The sequence below is a fragment of the Lolium rigidum genome, chromosome 2 (genome assembly GCF_022539505.1).
Source record: "Lolium rigidum isolate FL_2022 chromosome 2, APGP_CSIRO_Lrig_0.1, whole genome shotgun sequence".
In the NCBI taxonomy this organism is placed as follows: Eukaryota; Viridiplantae; Streptophyta; class Magnoliopsida; order Poales; family Poaceae; genus Lolium; species Lolium rigidum.
The window spans coordinates 74,381,882-74,395,988 of NC_061509.1; the positions used below are offsets into that span (position 1 = coordinate 74,381,882).

Genomic DNA, 14,107 nt, shown 5'->3' on the forward strand with positions numbered 1-14,107 from the left:
GGTGGGTTTTGGTTTTTTCGGATCTAAGGCGGAATCTTCGCTAAGAAGTTCTCGCGTCTCGGATCGGATCTTCGCGACCGCGTCCCGCTCGGCGACGGTCGCGTCGGCGTTACTTACCGGTGGGTTTCCGTCGGAATCGACGGTTTCCCCGATGAAGATGTGTATGCCGCCAAGCTGGGACGATGGAGAGCTTGACGGGGTCGGTTTTAGCCGGAATCCAACACTCATCCGGAGGGACGATCGGCAGATTTCCGGCGTAAAGGACACGCCCCACGGCGATGGTGTCGTCGTAGCTTCCCATGGCGGAACCCTCCCGGTTCCCGGCCTCCAAACGCCGCGAGCCCCACGGTGGGCGCCAACCGTCGTTGCCTAATCGACGGTACCTCGGAGGAGGGATCCTCACGAGGGGGAGAAGAAGTAGGGGCCATAGGGCGGAGTGCACACGGGACGGTGGTACGCGAGTTACCCAGCTTCGGAACACCCGCACGACGACGGTGCCTACCGCCGCTTGTCCGGAATTATCCGGGCGCTTTCGCGTTGTTACAATGAGTTGTGGTTGTGCCTCTAGGGCTCCCAGGATCCGGCTTATAAAGGCGCACGGATCTAGGGTTTACATGGAGAGTCCTAGCCGGATTACAGATAGCCTAACTATGGTACAATGTCTTGCCGTGTACGTCACGGATCCGCCTTCCATATACGTCGTACTGGATCCGGGTTCCTCATGGGCCTCCACGGATCCGGGTTCCTCCTAATGTCGGTACGGATCCGGCTTACTGATCCTGGGCCGGACTTCTTCCTTCATGATCAACGGCAAGATCGGGCCGCCCGATGGGCCACATGCCTCATCACCGTCCGTGGGCCACCCGGGCTCGCCGGATCTAGGCACCTGTCGATGGTACACCCATGAAGTATACCCACAACACTCGTACATGAGCACAAGAGGCATGGCTGTAGGATCCTCACAGAATTCTCTCATATCTTGTTTGGTGGCTAATAAGACTAAGGAATTCACTCTCTCACTTTTCGTTATATCACTCACGACATTACAATTCTCTCGCCTATCTATAGATGCATCCTCCAAGTTTACTTCAATCTTCTGACGAGACTCATTCACAATTTGTTGTGGTGACATAGGCTGTAAGTTAATTCTCTTGCCCTTGAACTCCAAGTGATATGTATTGGCGCGGCCATTGTGTTGCACAGAACGGTCATAGAGCCATGGTCGGCCCAACAGTAGGTGACAAACCGTCATAGGAACCACATCAAAATCAATGGAATCCTTATACGGTCCAATCTCAAAATCAACATGTACCATGTGGCTCACCTTCATCTCACCATTATTGCTCAACCGCTGAATATAATATGGATGCGGGTGCGGTAGATACTTCAGTTTCAGCTTGGCACATAACTCTTTGCTTGCTAAATTGCGACAACTCCCGCCATCAATAATGACCTTGCAAGCCTTGTCAGGACCAACTAGTGCCTTTGTTTGGAACAAATTATAGCGCTGTGTAGATGCACTCGGCTGCACATTAAGAACACGCTGCGAGACAACAATAGTTTGAGCTTCAGAAGGAAAAGCATAAAAACCATCACTGTCATAATCATCCTCATCTGGAGCATTGGGATCAACATCATCTCCAGTTTCATACTCATTGTCCTCATTAATGATCATAACTTTTCGGTTAGGACAATCTCGCTTGAAGTGACCCTTGCCACCACATGTATGACAAAGCATATCACGGTTGCGTGTTGTCGACATGTTAGAACTAGTTCCACTTGCTGCAGGGGACGGGCTTCTTTGTGTTAGACACATTGGAGACCGGCTTGCTAGACGAAATAGGAACATCCGCGGGCGCGATGATGGCGCCATGGAGGGCGGCGCGCGGGGTGTGTAGCGCCCAACGCCTGTAGCACGGCCCTTCATTTGCAGTTCTTCAGCCAACTATGACTCAGCTTCTCTTGCATGATGTAGCAACTCATTCATAGTAGCATAAGTGTGATAACGCACAATGCCCTTGATGTTAAATCTGAGACCATTCAGAAATCGCTGTAGTGTCATCTCAAGAGACTCACGGACACGGGCACACTGCATAAGCATCTCCATCTCCATGTAATAAGCATCAACTATCAACACACCTTGTTTCAATTGGGTCAACTTGTCAAAGACGGAACGCAAGTAATTGGTAGGCACAAAACGAGCTCTCATTGCCGCCTTCATAACACGCAACGTGATAATGGGCAGCTCACCATCTTCTTCTCGGGCACAAACAAGTCCATCCCACCAACGCAATGCATAGCCATCAAATTCGAGAGGAAGCAAGCTTGATCTTCCTATCTTCGGTATAGTCGGGATGTAAACGCCATAATCTCTCAATCTTTAGCTCCCATGTAAGATATTCTTCAACATCGGTACCTCCTTCAAATCCGGGAATTGAGAACTTGGGCTTACCCAAACCATCTTCTTGTTGTTGAGGAACACGTTGGGCTCCGACGGGGGCAAAACCACGACCACGGAAATCACCAACACCACGGCCAATACCACGACCCATACCACGCCCTTGAGCATTAGCAGCTTCAGCATTGTCGCCTTGCACACTGCCATCGTCATCATGTGGTGGTTGTTGTGGTTGCACCATAGTACGTATCTCACCAACGGCGTTAGTCAACGTCTGTATAGATGCTTGAAGAGTCGTCATGGATGTTTGAACGGTGTTAACCGCTGTAGTAGCCTCATCGACCTTCAAGTGTACACTCTGAATATCCTTGTCCAACACGTCACTAGCAACTCGTAGTGCTGGATCACGAAGTGCCTCATCGACCTTCAAGTGTGATCACGAAGTGCCTCAAATTCCAGCCAAGTAACTGTCGCTGCTGGATCCTTTTTCTGCATCACATCAACATTCTCGGTAGAAGACATGATTAGTAGGTTAGTGCACTAAACAAAAATCTTTGGTGGTACTCTCACAACTCACTCAAAACTGATAAGAAAGGTAAATCTTACCACTCCAAAGTGAATTAGTATTGCCTACCAACTTGGATTGACGGACTAGTGCACGGATGTAGCGAAGCGAATATCAAGGGTATAAGAACAAATCACACGACAAAGCAGGATATATGTGGGGCTGTAGGTGGGCTACCTATTTGCACCAATAATAAGCTCTAGCGCTGATCGTAGACAACCAATGATACTCACACAAGGCGATATAATGGGTCAATGCAACTATATGTAGGAAAGGTTGCAATGCACAAAAGAGACGCTAGCAAAGCTCAACGCGACAGGCACAAGATTGCTCAACTACGGGTGCAGTAAAGTAAACTTAGGCCTTCACTTGATTCAACTAGCACTTCACTTTTCTTTTTGTATTTTCTTTTTGTATAACACGCAGCTATGTAGCTCTTTTTGCTTCTTTTCTATTTTCCTTTTTTTTTGATTTTGTGACACAACTCCTTGATAACACGGCCAACAGAAATTGCAAAGCACAAAAAACCTAACGAGCAGCCTGTCGAGCGGTAAAACTAGTCTCTTCTGGGGAAGTTCCTAGTCACTTATATTGAAAGGCCGTGTCTATGGTTGGGAACAAGCACACTGTACGCTATATGGACTCAAAGTAACAAAAACTCGACACCACTTGATATGACAACACAAGATGATAGTATAAACTCAAACCCTAAAAATACTAGATGGAAGAAAAAGATACGCAAAAACAACTACGAAAAACAACTAAAACTTGGAATTAGTGCAATCTAAGGCTATGGAAAACTCTAACCCTAACTTTTTATGGCTTTTTCCGGATAGGAAAACACTCACAACTCAACTATGGGGTCGATTGTGGATGGCTTACCGAGGAAAACTGGAAATCTGATACCAAGATGATAAGGGGTTGCCCGATCTTCTCAGTAAGCGACGGGTGTTGATGAACACGTGATGGTAGCAGCGGATGAAATCGATGATGATGAGGAGGATAACTTGTATGACGCGACGAAGTCTCTCGATTGATTCCTGATGCCAACGCAACAGCTCTCAACCCTGCAAGATATTCGCAACTCCACACACTTGCGCACGTAGCCGCCGACCACGAAGCGGTAGATTGTAATCTTCTAATTCCCAATGGAACAGCAGATCACACAAACTTTCGCAGCATAAAACTCCGGATCGCAACGAATTGGAGAGTTGGGGAACAATAGTTTTGCTTAGCAAACAACTATGAACTAGGGTTTATCTTAAACGTGGTCTCAAGCAACTTTGGGGGCGTCCTATGGACTTACATAGGCGTCCAGGACGACCTCAGGTCGAAAAAGTACGGAAATAACCGACCCAGAATAGATCTGGTCGAGATAGACTCGGAGTCGGCCGGTCTGGCGGCCGGTCGACCGGGTCTGGGACCGGCCGGTCCGGTTCAAACCGGACCTGGCACCGGGTGGTGACCGGGCGAAGCTCCCGGGCATACTGGATAGTGCCCGGATGGCACAAGCGTCGCGTTCGGTTGAAACCGGGCTGACCTGGCGCAGAATCCGGTCGGACCGGGTCTGTGACCGGATGACCTGGCGCAGAATCCGGTCGGACCGGGCCTGGGACCGGCCTGAACTTCAGCTTCCCTCTCGCGCATGCCTCCCGCTCCTCCCTCGCGCGTCCATGGGATGTCTTCATGTCCGGCTCCATGTCCAGCTTCACGTCCATCTTCTGGTCCAGCTGCTCCTCTCCTCCTCGTGCGATGCTTGCTCCCTCCTCGTACCTGATCATACATAAGTAATAGCACTTAGGCGGTATAAAGTTCTCATCAATCACAATATCGTTTAGGAACAAGTTCACCTGTTGTTTAAGTAGCTTCGCACGAGCTCGTGTCATTGGTCCAATCCTAACTTCATTGGATTTGAGCTTCACAGCAGGTTCATCTTCATTTATCAATGACAGAGGTAGTAGTGAGGTACGGATGTCCTCATCATTGTTGCTAATTATAAAGATAGCAAACTAAACATGTAGCCTATCTATAAAGCTCGTTAGTAATTTCATCTAAGGATTCGTATTTTCCCCCCTGCCACATATCATATTATAATTGAAAAAGAATTTGATTTACGATGAATTGAAAATTAGTTTAGTGAAATGAATTACTAATGGAAAGGCAATTGAATTTCCACACTTTGTAGATGCAATTCCCATATTTGAACAGTACTAATTTGTTAGGTCGTTGGAAATACCCTCTACCTGCACGGAGAGGTTCGTTGCTTCCTCCACTCTTCCTCTTCTCTCTCTCCCACGTCTCCCACCCAAGCAACCGCGCCGGTCGACGGAGACTATTCCTTCGTTCCCAGGCACGGCGGCGGCGGCGGCGGCGGCTAATCTCGGCTTCATTCTCTTCGAAGACTAAGATCAGGACAGAGGCGAGCTCGCTAGGGAGCAGTTAGCGCGCGGCGACCAGGCCGTGGACTCGGACTAGCAGCGATTTGGATCCCCCGATTCATTCGATTTGCCTGCGCCGGAGATCCAACTTCCCCTGCCTCCGTGCCGCGCCGGAGAGGGGAAGGAGATCCGTCCGAATCGGACTCCATCCATGTCCCAGCCCCGCAGGCCCAGCAGTACTGCCGGCGGGGATTCCATCAGGTCATGGATCATGTGCGGCGGCCACCTCCAGCGCGGCGTCGGCTCCCTCGTCCGCGAACACCCCTGCGGCGGGGGGCCCGACCCCTACTACCTCAAGGTTTCCTATCCTTTCAATACACATACATATCCCTTCTTCGATTCTGCTCACTACTGTATGTATATGTGTCTATAGTAGTATATGCCAATGCCATCACACCAGTAATGCTCACCATTAGTGGCACTGATTGCTGCAACACTTGAGCTTCTTAACTAATCTTCTAAATCTAGCTAGCCACTCTTCTCAGCAGTCAGCGTATAGTCATCTCTACATTTGGCAATATAGAACATAGACTGTATTTTGCTTCTTCATACACATGTGCACAGCTCGATGCATACTCACCTCCCTTGCTTTGGATAATCCCTTTCTCTTTTCCTGCAATTCCACAGCTTGATCACAACTCCCATCTTCAATTGTACTAGTACTGTATGCCAATGCCATCAGGGAGGATAATAATCCTCTTTATTATCAATGCTTGCTGCAGCACTTGAGCTTCTCGGCTCCTCATCTAAATGTCGCTATCTAATCTTCTTCTCAATCTGTGTTTCTATATTTAGCCTGCAGCATAAACTCTTATGTTTTTCATTATACACACGCGCGCACACTACCATTCATGGTCACTTCTTTTGCCTGCCAGTACTCACATTTCCTTTCTGCATTTGTACAGGGGGGCAAGATGCTCAGGCCAGAGAAATGGAACGCTTGCTTCGATACTGAAGGAAGGGTCACAGGGTTCCATAAGACCCTAAAGTTCATCGTCTTGGGAGTGAGTTCACTAACTAATACTGTACCTATGCGCACCTGAGGCAGATCATACCAGGATGATTTATTATGCACCCCGAAAACCCAGGGAAATTTGATGTTAATTTAACACGCTGATCAGGCCTTAGAAAGTTAGGGCATGTTTGGTAGACCGGGGCTCCTCAGAAATTCTCCTCCCAACCGAGATTTGAAGGAGATACTATGTTTGTTAGGCCGGCTCTTCCCATCTGCGCAGTGCTGAGGAGATACGGAAAACGCCCCAGAGCCGGGATGAGAAAATCCCGCAAACCACTGTAGCAGCGGCCCGCGCACCCCCCAGACCCCAACCCGACATCTTCATTTTTCCCTTGGCTCCCGCATCGCTCTCGTGCCCCTCCTCTGCACCCCTCCACTGGCCGCCGCCGCCCGCCCCATGGCCGCCATCCCTCCTCTGGCCGTCGGCCGGCTGCGCCCCCCGCCCATGGCTGCCTCTACCTTGCAGCGCGGCCTCTCCTTGGACGCCCCTTGACATGCACGGGCCGCCGCCTCTCCCTGGACGCCCTCGCCCCGCGCGGACCGCCGCCTCTCCCTAGAGACGCCCCTTGACATGCACGGGCCGCCGCCTCTCCCTGGACGCCCTCGCCCCGCGCGGACCGCCGCCTCTCCCTAGACGCTCGCCGGCGACCGGACGGCTGGGAACAGGACCTCCTCGACGCGGCCGACCGCCCACCGCCGAGCGGTAGCTCCAATGGCCGCCGTTCCTCCCGGCTCGCCACCGGCGAAGCTCCACCGGAATGGAATGGACCCGGTCCGCCGCCTCAAGCCGCCAAGACGGCTCCAGGCCCCTCCTCCTCGCGCCGCCACGCCGGATCCAGGCCCCTCTTCCTCGCCAGGCGCGAGCCACAGCTCCGGCCAGCCTCCCCAAGAAAGGACCCGATTGCTTTTTTTTATTCTGCTTAAGGACCTTTGTGTAAAAATTCGGACTCAGCACGTCTCAACGTATACAGCCTATACCAAACAACTTCTCTACTCACCATTTCTCAACCAGGCCGGGCTACCAAACACCTACAAAATCTTAGTTGGGCTTGTATGAGGTCAACATGTATGAGTGTTCCGAGGCGCCTGTGGTGACTTCGTCAATTTCAAGATCCAATCCGCCGGCCCAGTCTTCCGGAGGTGCTCATAGGGGTAGGGTGTGCGTGTGTGCGTTCATAGGGGTGAGTGTATACGCGTGTATGTGAGCGTCTGCGTTTGTACTGTGTTTCTCAAAAAAAAAACATGTATGAGTGGAGATAGTTACTCTGAGGTGGCCCGGGCTACCAAACACACCCTTAATTTCACAAATGGATCTCACCTTAGACAGCTATCTTGTCACACTATATTCATGCTGTATCCTGTACCAGGAAATTACCGCACCCTATTTCTCTTGACGCATTGATCTCACCTTAGATACTTAATTGGTATCACATTAAATACTTTCTTAATTGACAAATGCTTCATAGATCTAATTTTCATCTTCTTGTACCTTGTACACCTGTGTGCCTTTATCATGCATATGTTTTTAGCCTTTCACACAACGTCTTGAAAATTCTATGCCCCAGCACAGTTATATATGGACTGGTATTCTGTACCAGAACCCAGGAAATGTCACTTGGCTTACATATTTCATTTGGCACATTGATTTTGCCTTAGACATTACTTTTTACACGTTGATCTGATCTTACACAGTTAAATTTGACACATGGTCTCACTTTAGAGGATCCGCTGACCGAGACAACAATTTTTCTGATGCTTCACATTTGATGCACCATTCATCTGCTAATAGGAAGTTTGGATTAACTGTGCTGATTGTAATAATTTTTGCATTTCTTAATTAATTATACGGATCTTTTTTGGTCTGGGTGATTCTTGAATTTGCACAATAAGCCAGATGAATCAGATTACTTTGTCACTGTCATTTTGATGTACACCATTTCAACATGAACCGAAGCATGTTCCATCCTACAGCTGTGTGTAAACAAAGAAAGCACACCGACACCTGTCTTCTGCTTTTAACAGCAACTATTGACCTCCATTATCGATGTGCAGGGTATGGATCCCTCTATCCGAGCAGAAGTTTGGGAATTCCTTCTTGGATGCTATTCCTTAAGTAGCACAACAGAGTATAGGAGGAAACTAAGAGCTGCTCGAAGGTTTGATCTCGTTCTCTGTTAAGTCCCATGGCTTTAGAAGTTTGACCGGCAAATTAGTTTTCTATTTGCTTATCTTCAATAATAGCTGTATTAGGCATTGATTTGGCTATTTATGCATTATACCGAAACTGGAAGCGCTGTAGCTAAATCTCCCCATCCTTTCCAGTTTCCTCGTTGTCTTCTATATATAAAGCATAAAACCACTGCCAAAGGCTACAGTTGTCCATTGGTTTGTACTTGTGTGTAGAACATGGGAGATAACGGCTGCTACATTTGATGTAATTGGCTCCATGATTGTCACTGTGAACTAGGCAATCATGGAACCTGACAGACGCATGGCCGGTAAGGCGCACACCAAACTGTTCCCTCAGGTGAACTTGAAAGGCTGATTTGAACAACAAATTAGCGAGGTCAATCTCGATACCAATTAGAGATAGAGTAGCTCTACTTCTACACTTCTGTAGTAGAGAAAAACAGGTAAGCAGGTTCCGGAGATCCTAGCAGTAGAGCTCAGGCAGAGAAGGCTGGGGAGATGCTGGCAATAGAGCATATGCAGAGCTGGTTGGGGAGACCATAGCAGTGGCAACACAGGTAGATGAGGTGAGGGAGAACAAAAGAAGAACATGGAAGACAGTGGAGAACAGAAGAACAGAGAGAGAAGAGACAACTGACTAGGGTGGAAAGAAGGAATGGAACAAAGGCAGGAGACAGCCACCCAGGAAGGTAGTGGACAGAAGCCTGTTGGAGGAAGCATGCCTGTGGCAGCGTTCGCAACGGGTGCAATGGGGGCAGCAGTGCTGTCTAGGACTCCATCCTGAATGCTTTTGCGCCTACTCGCTCCGTGACAAGCATAATTGGCTCGATAACTGAATATATTTGTGCAGTCCACCTCACATGCAGTTTTGTGCTTCAACAGTGTACTCTACACTTTAAGGCTTAGGTCCCTTCATCCCCTTGATGGCTCAGAAGATATTATGTGTTACATACACAGAGAAAATGAAATACGGGGAATCTAACTTACACGATTGATAGGTAGCTTGGGTGAACAATCTACATAAGTTTCTTGCTTCACCCCCGCCAGTATATAATAAGTTACCATAATGCATGCCATCCATGCCAAATATTAAATGTGTGCATCTTCATGTACATGGCAGATGATATCAACCAGACTCAAGTTCAGAATCTACCATGAAGGGCTATCATATCCATTGCCACAGACTCATATCGTTAGCCAACTAATTTTTATTCCTTGAACCATTACCGGCCAATGATTATCTATTCCTTAGTGGTGCTACAAGGATTCTAGTTTCAGTCTAGGAGGTACTTTGCATGATTTTGTACCATAATATTATACTCTAGCTGATTATACAGTTATTTTTTTCCTAACACCTAGAGGCTGGAGTGTTTTACATTTATTGCTTTTACATTGCTATTTGTTCATAGAAGGCTGATTAATTCAAACTTCTGTGTTTAACCGGAATGGTTTACCATTTCTGGTTTTACACATGCGAGCAGTGGGCATTTTCGGAAGCGCCTAACCTCATGCTTTTTTTCTATTTCTATGAAGGGAGAAATATCAGTGTTTAGTTAAGCAGTGCAAGAGTATGCACCCAAGCATTGGTACAGGTGAGCTCGCATATGCTGTTGGCTCGAAGCTGATGGATGTCAGGACTACGTCGAAAGAAACCGACTGTAGAGAAGAAGTTAGCACAAGTCAACGAGGTACAAAACACACACCTGGCAGCACAGTAGAAAATTCTAACTTAAATTATGACTCTGGTGGCACACCACTGTCACAAGAAAGAAACAGCTGTAGCAAATCGGTTGAACTAGTTGGTTTCAAAGTACATAATGATAGCTCTGCATATAATTCTTCCAAATTAATGGTATCATCCACAGCGGTGAATAGTTGCTTGTCAGACTCTGGGGATTGCAGCGACATGGGCGAACCAAGATATGACAGTGAGACCTTCATGGAGTATCCCTCCCTGCCTGCTGCAAACTTGTTCTCAAAGGCTAGCGGGGATGCCAATGGAATCGACGAAAGCCTTTGCAGTTTCCCGGTTCCTGAAGATAGGTTAAGGCAACGTGACGAACGCATGCACAGCTTCCAAATCAATAATAACATAGATCTCATTATAGAGTCCAATCCCAGTGATCTGTTCCGGGCTAGCAACAGTGACTCAGCCATCTTTCACTCAGACGCGTTCAAACAGGATAGATGGTTAGACGATACTACTGGCTACAACAGTGAAATAGTAGTAGATTCTTTGAAGATATCTGATGCACCAGAAGCAGATTTTGTCCATGTAACCAACTCCGACAGTCCGGTTACCAACAAAGACAGAGTCGCCGAATGGCTGTGGACACTTCACAGAATTGGTATGCTTATCTTTCTCTCCTCACACCACACAATTAATATGGCCTATTATGATTGTCGTATTGTGTTCTAACGATCAAAAATGTCTCGTGCAGTGGTAGATGTTGTCAGAACAGATAGCCATCTTGATTTCTATACAGAATCGAGAAATATGGCTAGGATGTCGGATATACTTGCGGTTTATGCATGGGTTGATCCTTCCACTGGATACTGCCAAGGTTTGCATACTTCAATGGAGCATTACATCATTTTACTTCGATTAATTAAACTTAACTAAATGGTATAAGTTGATTGTAGGTATGAGCGATCTGCTTTCCCCTTTTGTTGTCCTATACGAGGATGATGCAGATGCCTTTTGGTGTTTTGAGATGCTACTGAGAAGGATGGTAATTATTAGCAACTATCTCAAATGATAATGCCATCTGTTAGGTTGCATGATTTAATGCATGTAATAATCTTTTGTTGCACCTCAGCGTGAAAATTTCCAGATCGAGGGACCAACAAGAGTTATGAAGCAATTGGAATCATTGTGGAAGATAGTGGAATTGTCAGATACGGAGTTATTTGAGCATTTATCAGCAATTGGTGCTGAAAGCCTTCATTTTGCTTTCCGGATGCTGCTAGTGCTTTTTCGTCGAGAGCTATCTTTTGAGGAGTCGCTCAGCATGTGGGAGGTCTGTCAGGCATTTCCATATGTGATTTGGACGGTTTCTAGTTTCTATATAGAATTTTTTTCTTTGGATGCAAAAATTGTTAGGTGAGAATTCTTTGAAATAGTTAATGTTTGTGACAAGGTTGTTTTACCTGCATTGCATAATCTACAAATTAAATGTGGTATTTGGCCTTACAGTAATCACAGTTAATGTTCGTGACAAGGTTGTTTTACCTGCATTGCATAATCTACAAATTAAATGTGGTATTTGGCCATACAGTAATCACAGCGAAGTACCCACATAATTCAATTAATATGTTTAAATGCTCTTCATAGTATAGTCGTGTTCTGTTAACTAACTGTGATTTGTGTCTTCAGATGATGTGGGCTGCTGATTTTAACGAAGACGCAATCAGGAATTTAGAAGAGAACTGCCTAGAACCGTTGCTAGTAGATGCAAAGAAGGATTTGTCATGCGAGGTCAAAGAAGAGCACCGGGTGAACAAGTTCACTAGAAGAAAATCCAAAAGCAGGAGATTCTATCGTAGAAACGGTGAAATGCGTGGGTCTTGCAACCATGGAGTGAAGTCTAGCACACAAAATCCTCTGTGTGGCTTGTCAGGTGCTACCATCTGGGCAAGGCATCAGCAGACGCATCATTTGAGCACAAATGTTTTGACAAAGAATGGAGACAATGAACTGCCTATATTCTGTGTTGCAGCAATTCTGATAATCAATCGACACAAGATTATCAGAGGTACACACTCGATAGATGATACTATCAAGGCAAGTCCAGTCACTACTCTCTTTTCAATCTCCTGTCACTATTTTTTTTTCATTCTTGAGTCACTGCTTGTTCTCATGTTATTTAAAGCCTTTGGTCCATGATCTACTAATACTTATTCGCAGTAGACCTTGTGAAGTGTTAAATATCGTTCTGATGCATTTTGATGAGTTAAGTTTTTGTAAGGTAGACGAGTTATGGTTAGGACTGCATATTTCTGTTTTGATAGGTCTGTAAGGTAGACGATTTATGGTTGGATATAATTATGTTTTTTTTCTGACACATTTGCAAGTTATGACAGCCACTAGTCATTCTCTATATAGTAGGTCTCGGTGTAAAAGTTGCTCTCCTGCTGAAATTGGATGGATTTTGGTGTGCCAGTTTCATCAAGTTTAGATCTACTGCAACTGTATTTGTATATACATACTCCTTTTGTCTTTCCGGAATTGATCTTGTCAATTTTTGTTCAGATGTTCAATGACAATATACTGAAGATTAATGTGAAAAGATGTGTGCGCATGGCTGTCAAGTTGAGGAAGAAGTACTTGCACAAGGTAAACTCCGATATGGACACATCTAAGATTTAAATTCCTCGTGGACATGAGCATCATCCACACATGACATAGTTTTCTTTATTACTGTTCTTGTCTCTTGGATTACAGTCGCTTAAAGGAGGTCTGGAGTAGTGATGAGGAAGGAACTTGAAGAATTCAAGTTTCCCCTTAGAAGAAAAAAACATGATTAAATACTGAAGATCAATGTAAAGAGATGCCTGTGCAATGGCTGTCAAGCTGAGGAAGAAGAGCATCATCCACTCACTACATTAGTCGGGCTTTTGAGTACAACTTTGCTTGTCTCCTTGATTAGTCACTGAAAAGAGGTCTGGAGAGGTCCGGAGTCATGGGAAAGGAACTTGAAGAATTCATGTTCCCCCTTATAGAGAAAAAAAACATAATTATATCCAACCATAAATCCAATGTCAAAGGAGGGCGAAGTTGAAGCAGCGTGTCTTGAGCATGTCCAGGACTATCTGGACTATCTGTTTCAAGGTAGATATAAAGCAAATCTATCTCTGCTTCTCGTGTTGGCCTCAGATAATAGTTGACAGATTTTTGCATACCTTGTTTCAGCCTTTCAGGGAATGTGTACATAAGAGCATGGGTATACTTGGTAACAGTTGTAGATGCGGCGTTGGAAGCGGGAAGTGTAAAGAAAGGGATCCCGCAATGTCTGCTGTGATTGTTTCTTTTGTACAATAGTGACGACACTGATGATGCTATTTATAAATTCTTGACCGCCGGTGTCTTGTCGAAATGAAACAGAAAAAAGGAATGTAAAATGGGTATAAGTCTATTTAACGGATCTATTAGTTCATTCATTCAATAGAGAATAATAGGAAGAGCCTGGTTGTCGCGGACAGTGTTGTGTTTATCTGTTGACATACTTGCATTTCTCCCAGGATGGTGATTTTCTAGGAAATATAAAAGGTGATTATCTTAACCAAGATGCGGATTATTTTTTCCGCAAACAACCCTGTTTCACTAGCCACACCAAAATTGAACTGTCCTAAAATATCAACAGTTGCATCATGATGTAGGGATGATAAATTATACTACCACATCAACATCCCTTTCTTCATTGCTCGTCCAACGGTTTAATAAATCGAACACTGCCACCTCCCCTCGCATCGGACTGCGGTCGCTCATCGAAGAGTGCACA

At 46.0% G+C, this 14,107-nt stretch overlaps 1 protein-coding gene across 2 annotated transcripts; it reads left to right on the forward strand.

The window, feature by feature from the left end:
* Nucleotides 1-5,224: 5,224 nt before the first annotated feature.
* Nucleotides 5,225-13,807, forward strand: LOC124691957 (rab GTPase-activating protein 22-like). 2 transcript variants are annotated; one of them, XM_047225247.1, is made up of 12 exons: nucleotides 5,226-5,699; nucleotides 6,307-6,405; nucleotides 8,469-8,572; nucleotides 10,140-10,294; nucleotides 10,472-10,954; nucleotides 11,048-11,170; nucleotides 11,250-11,338; nucleotides 11,426-11,626; nucleotides 11,983-12,390; nucleotides 12,859-12,942; nucleotides 13,051-13,437; nucleotides 13,519-13,807. In XM_047225247.1, the coding sequence occupies exons 1-11, from the start codon at nucleotides 5,553-5,555 to the stop codon at nucleotides 13,072-13,074; spliced, it is 1,917 nt and encodes a 638-aa protein (XP_047081203.1). In that variant the 5' UTR covers nucleotides 5,226-5,552; the 3' UTR covers nucleotides 13,075-13,437; nucleotides 13,519-13,807. The 2 variants fall into 2 exon arrangements, with proteins under 2 accessions (XP_047081202.1, XP_047081203.1); XM_047225246.1 differs by having other exon boundaries at nucleotides 5,225-5,699; nucleotides 10,140-10,954.
* The last annotated feature ends 300 nt before the right edge of the window (nucleotides 13,808-14,107 follow it).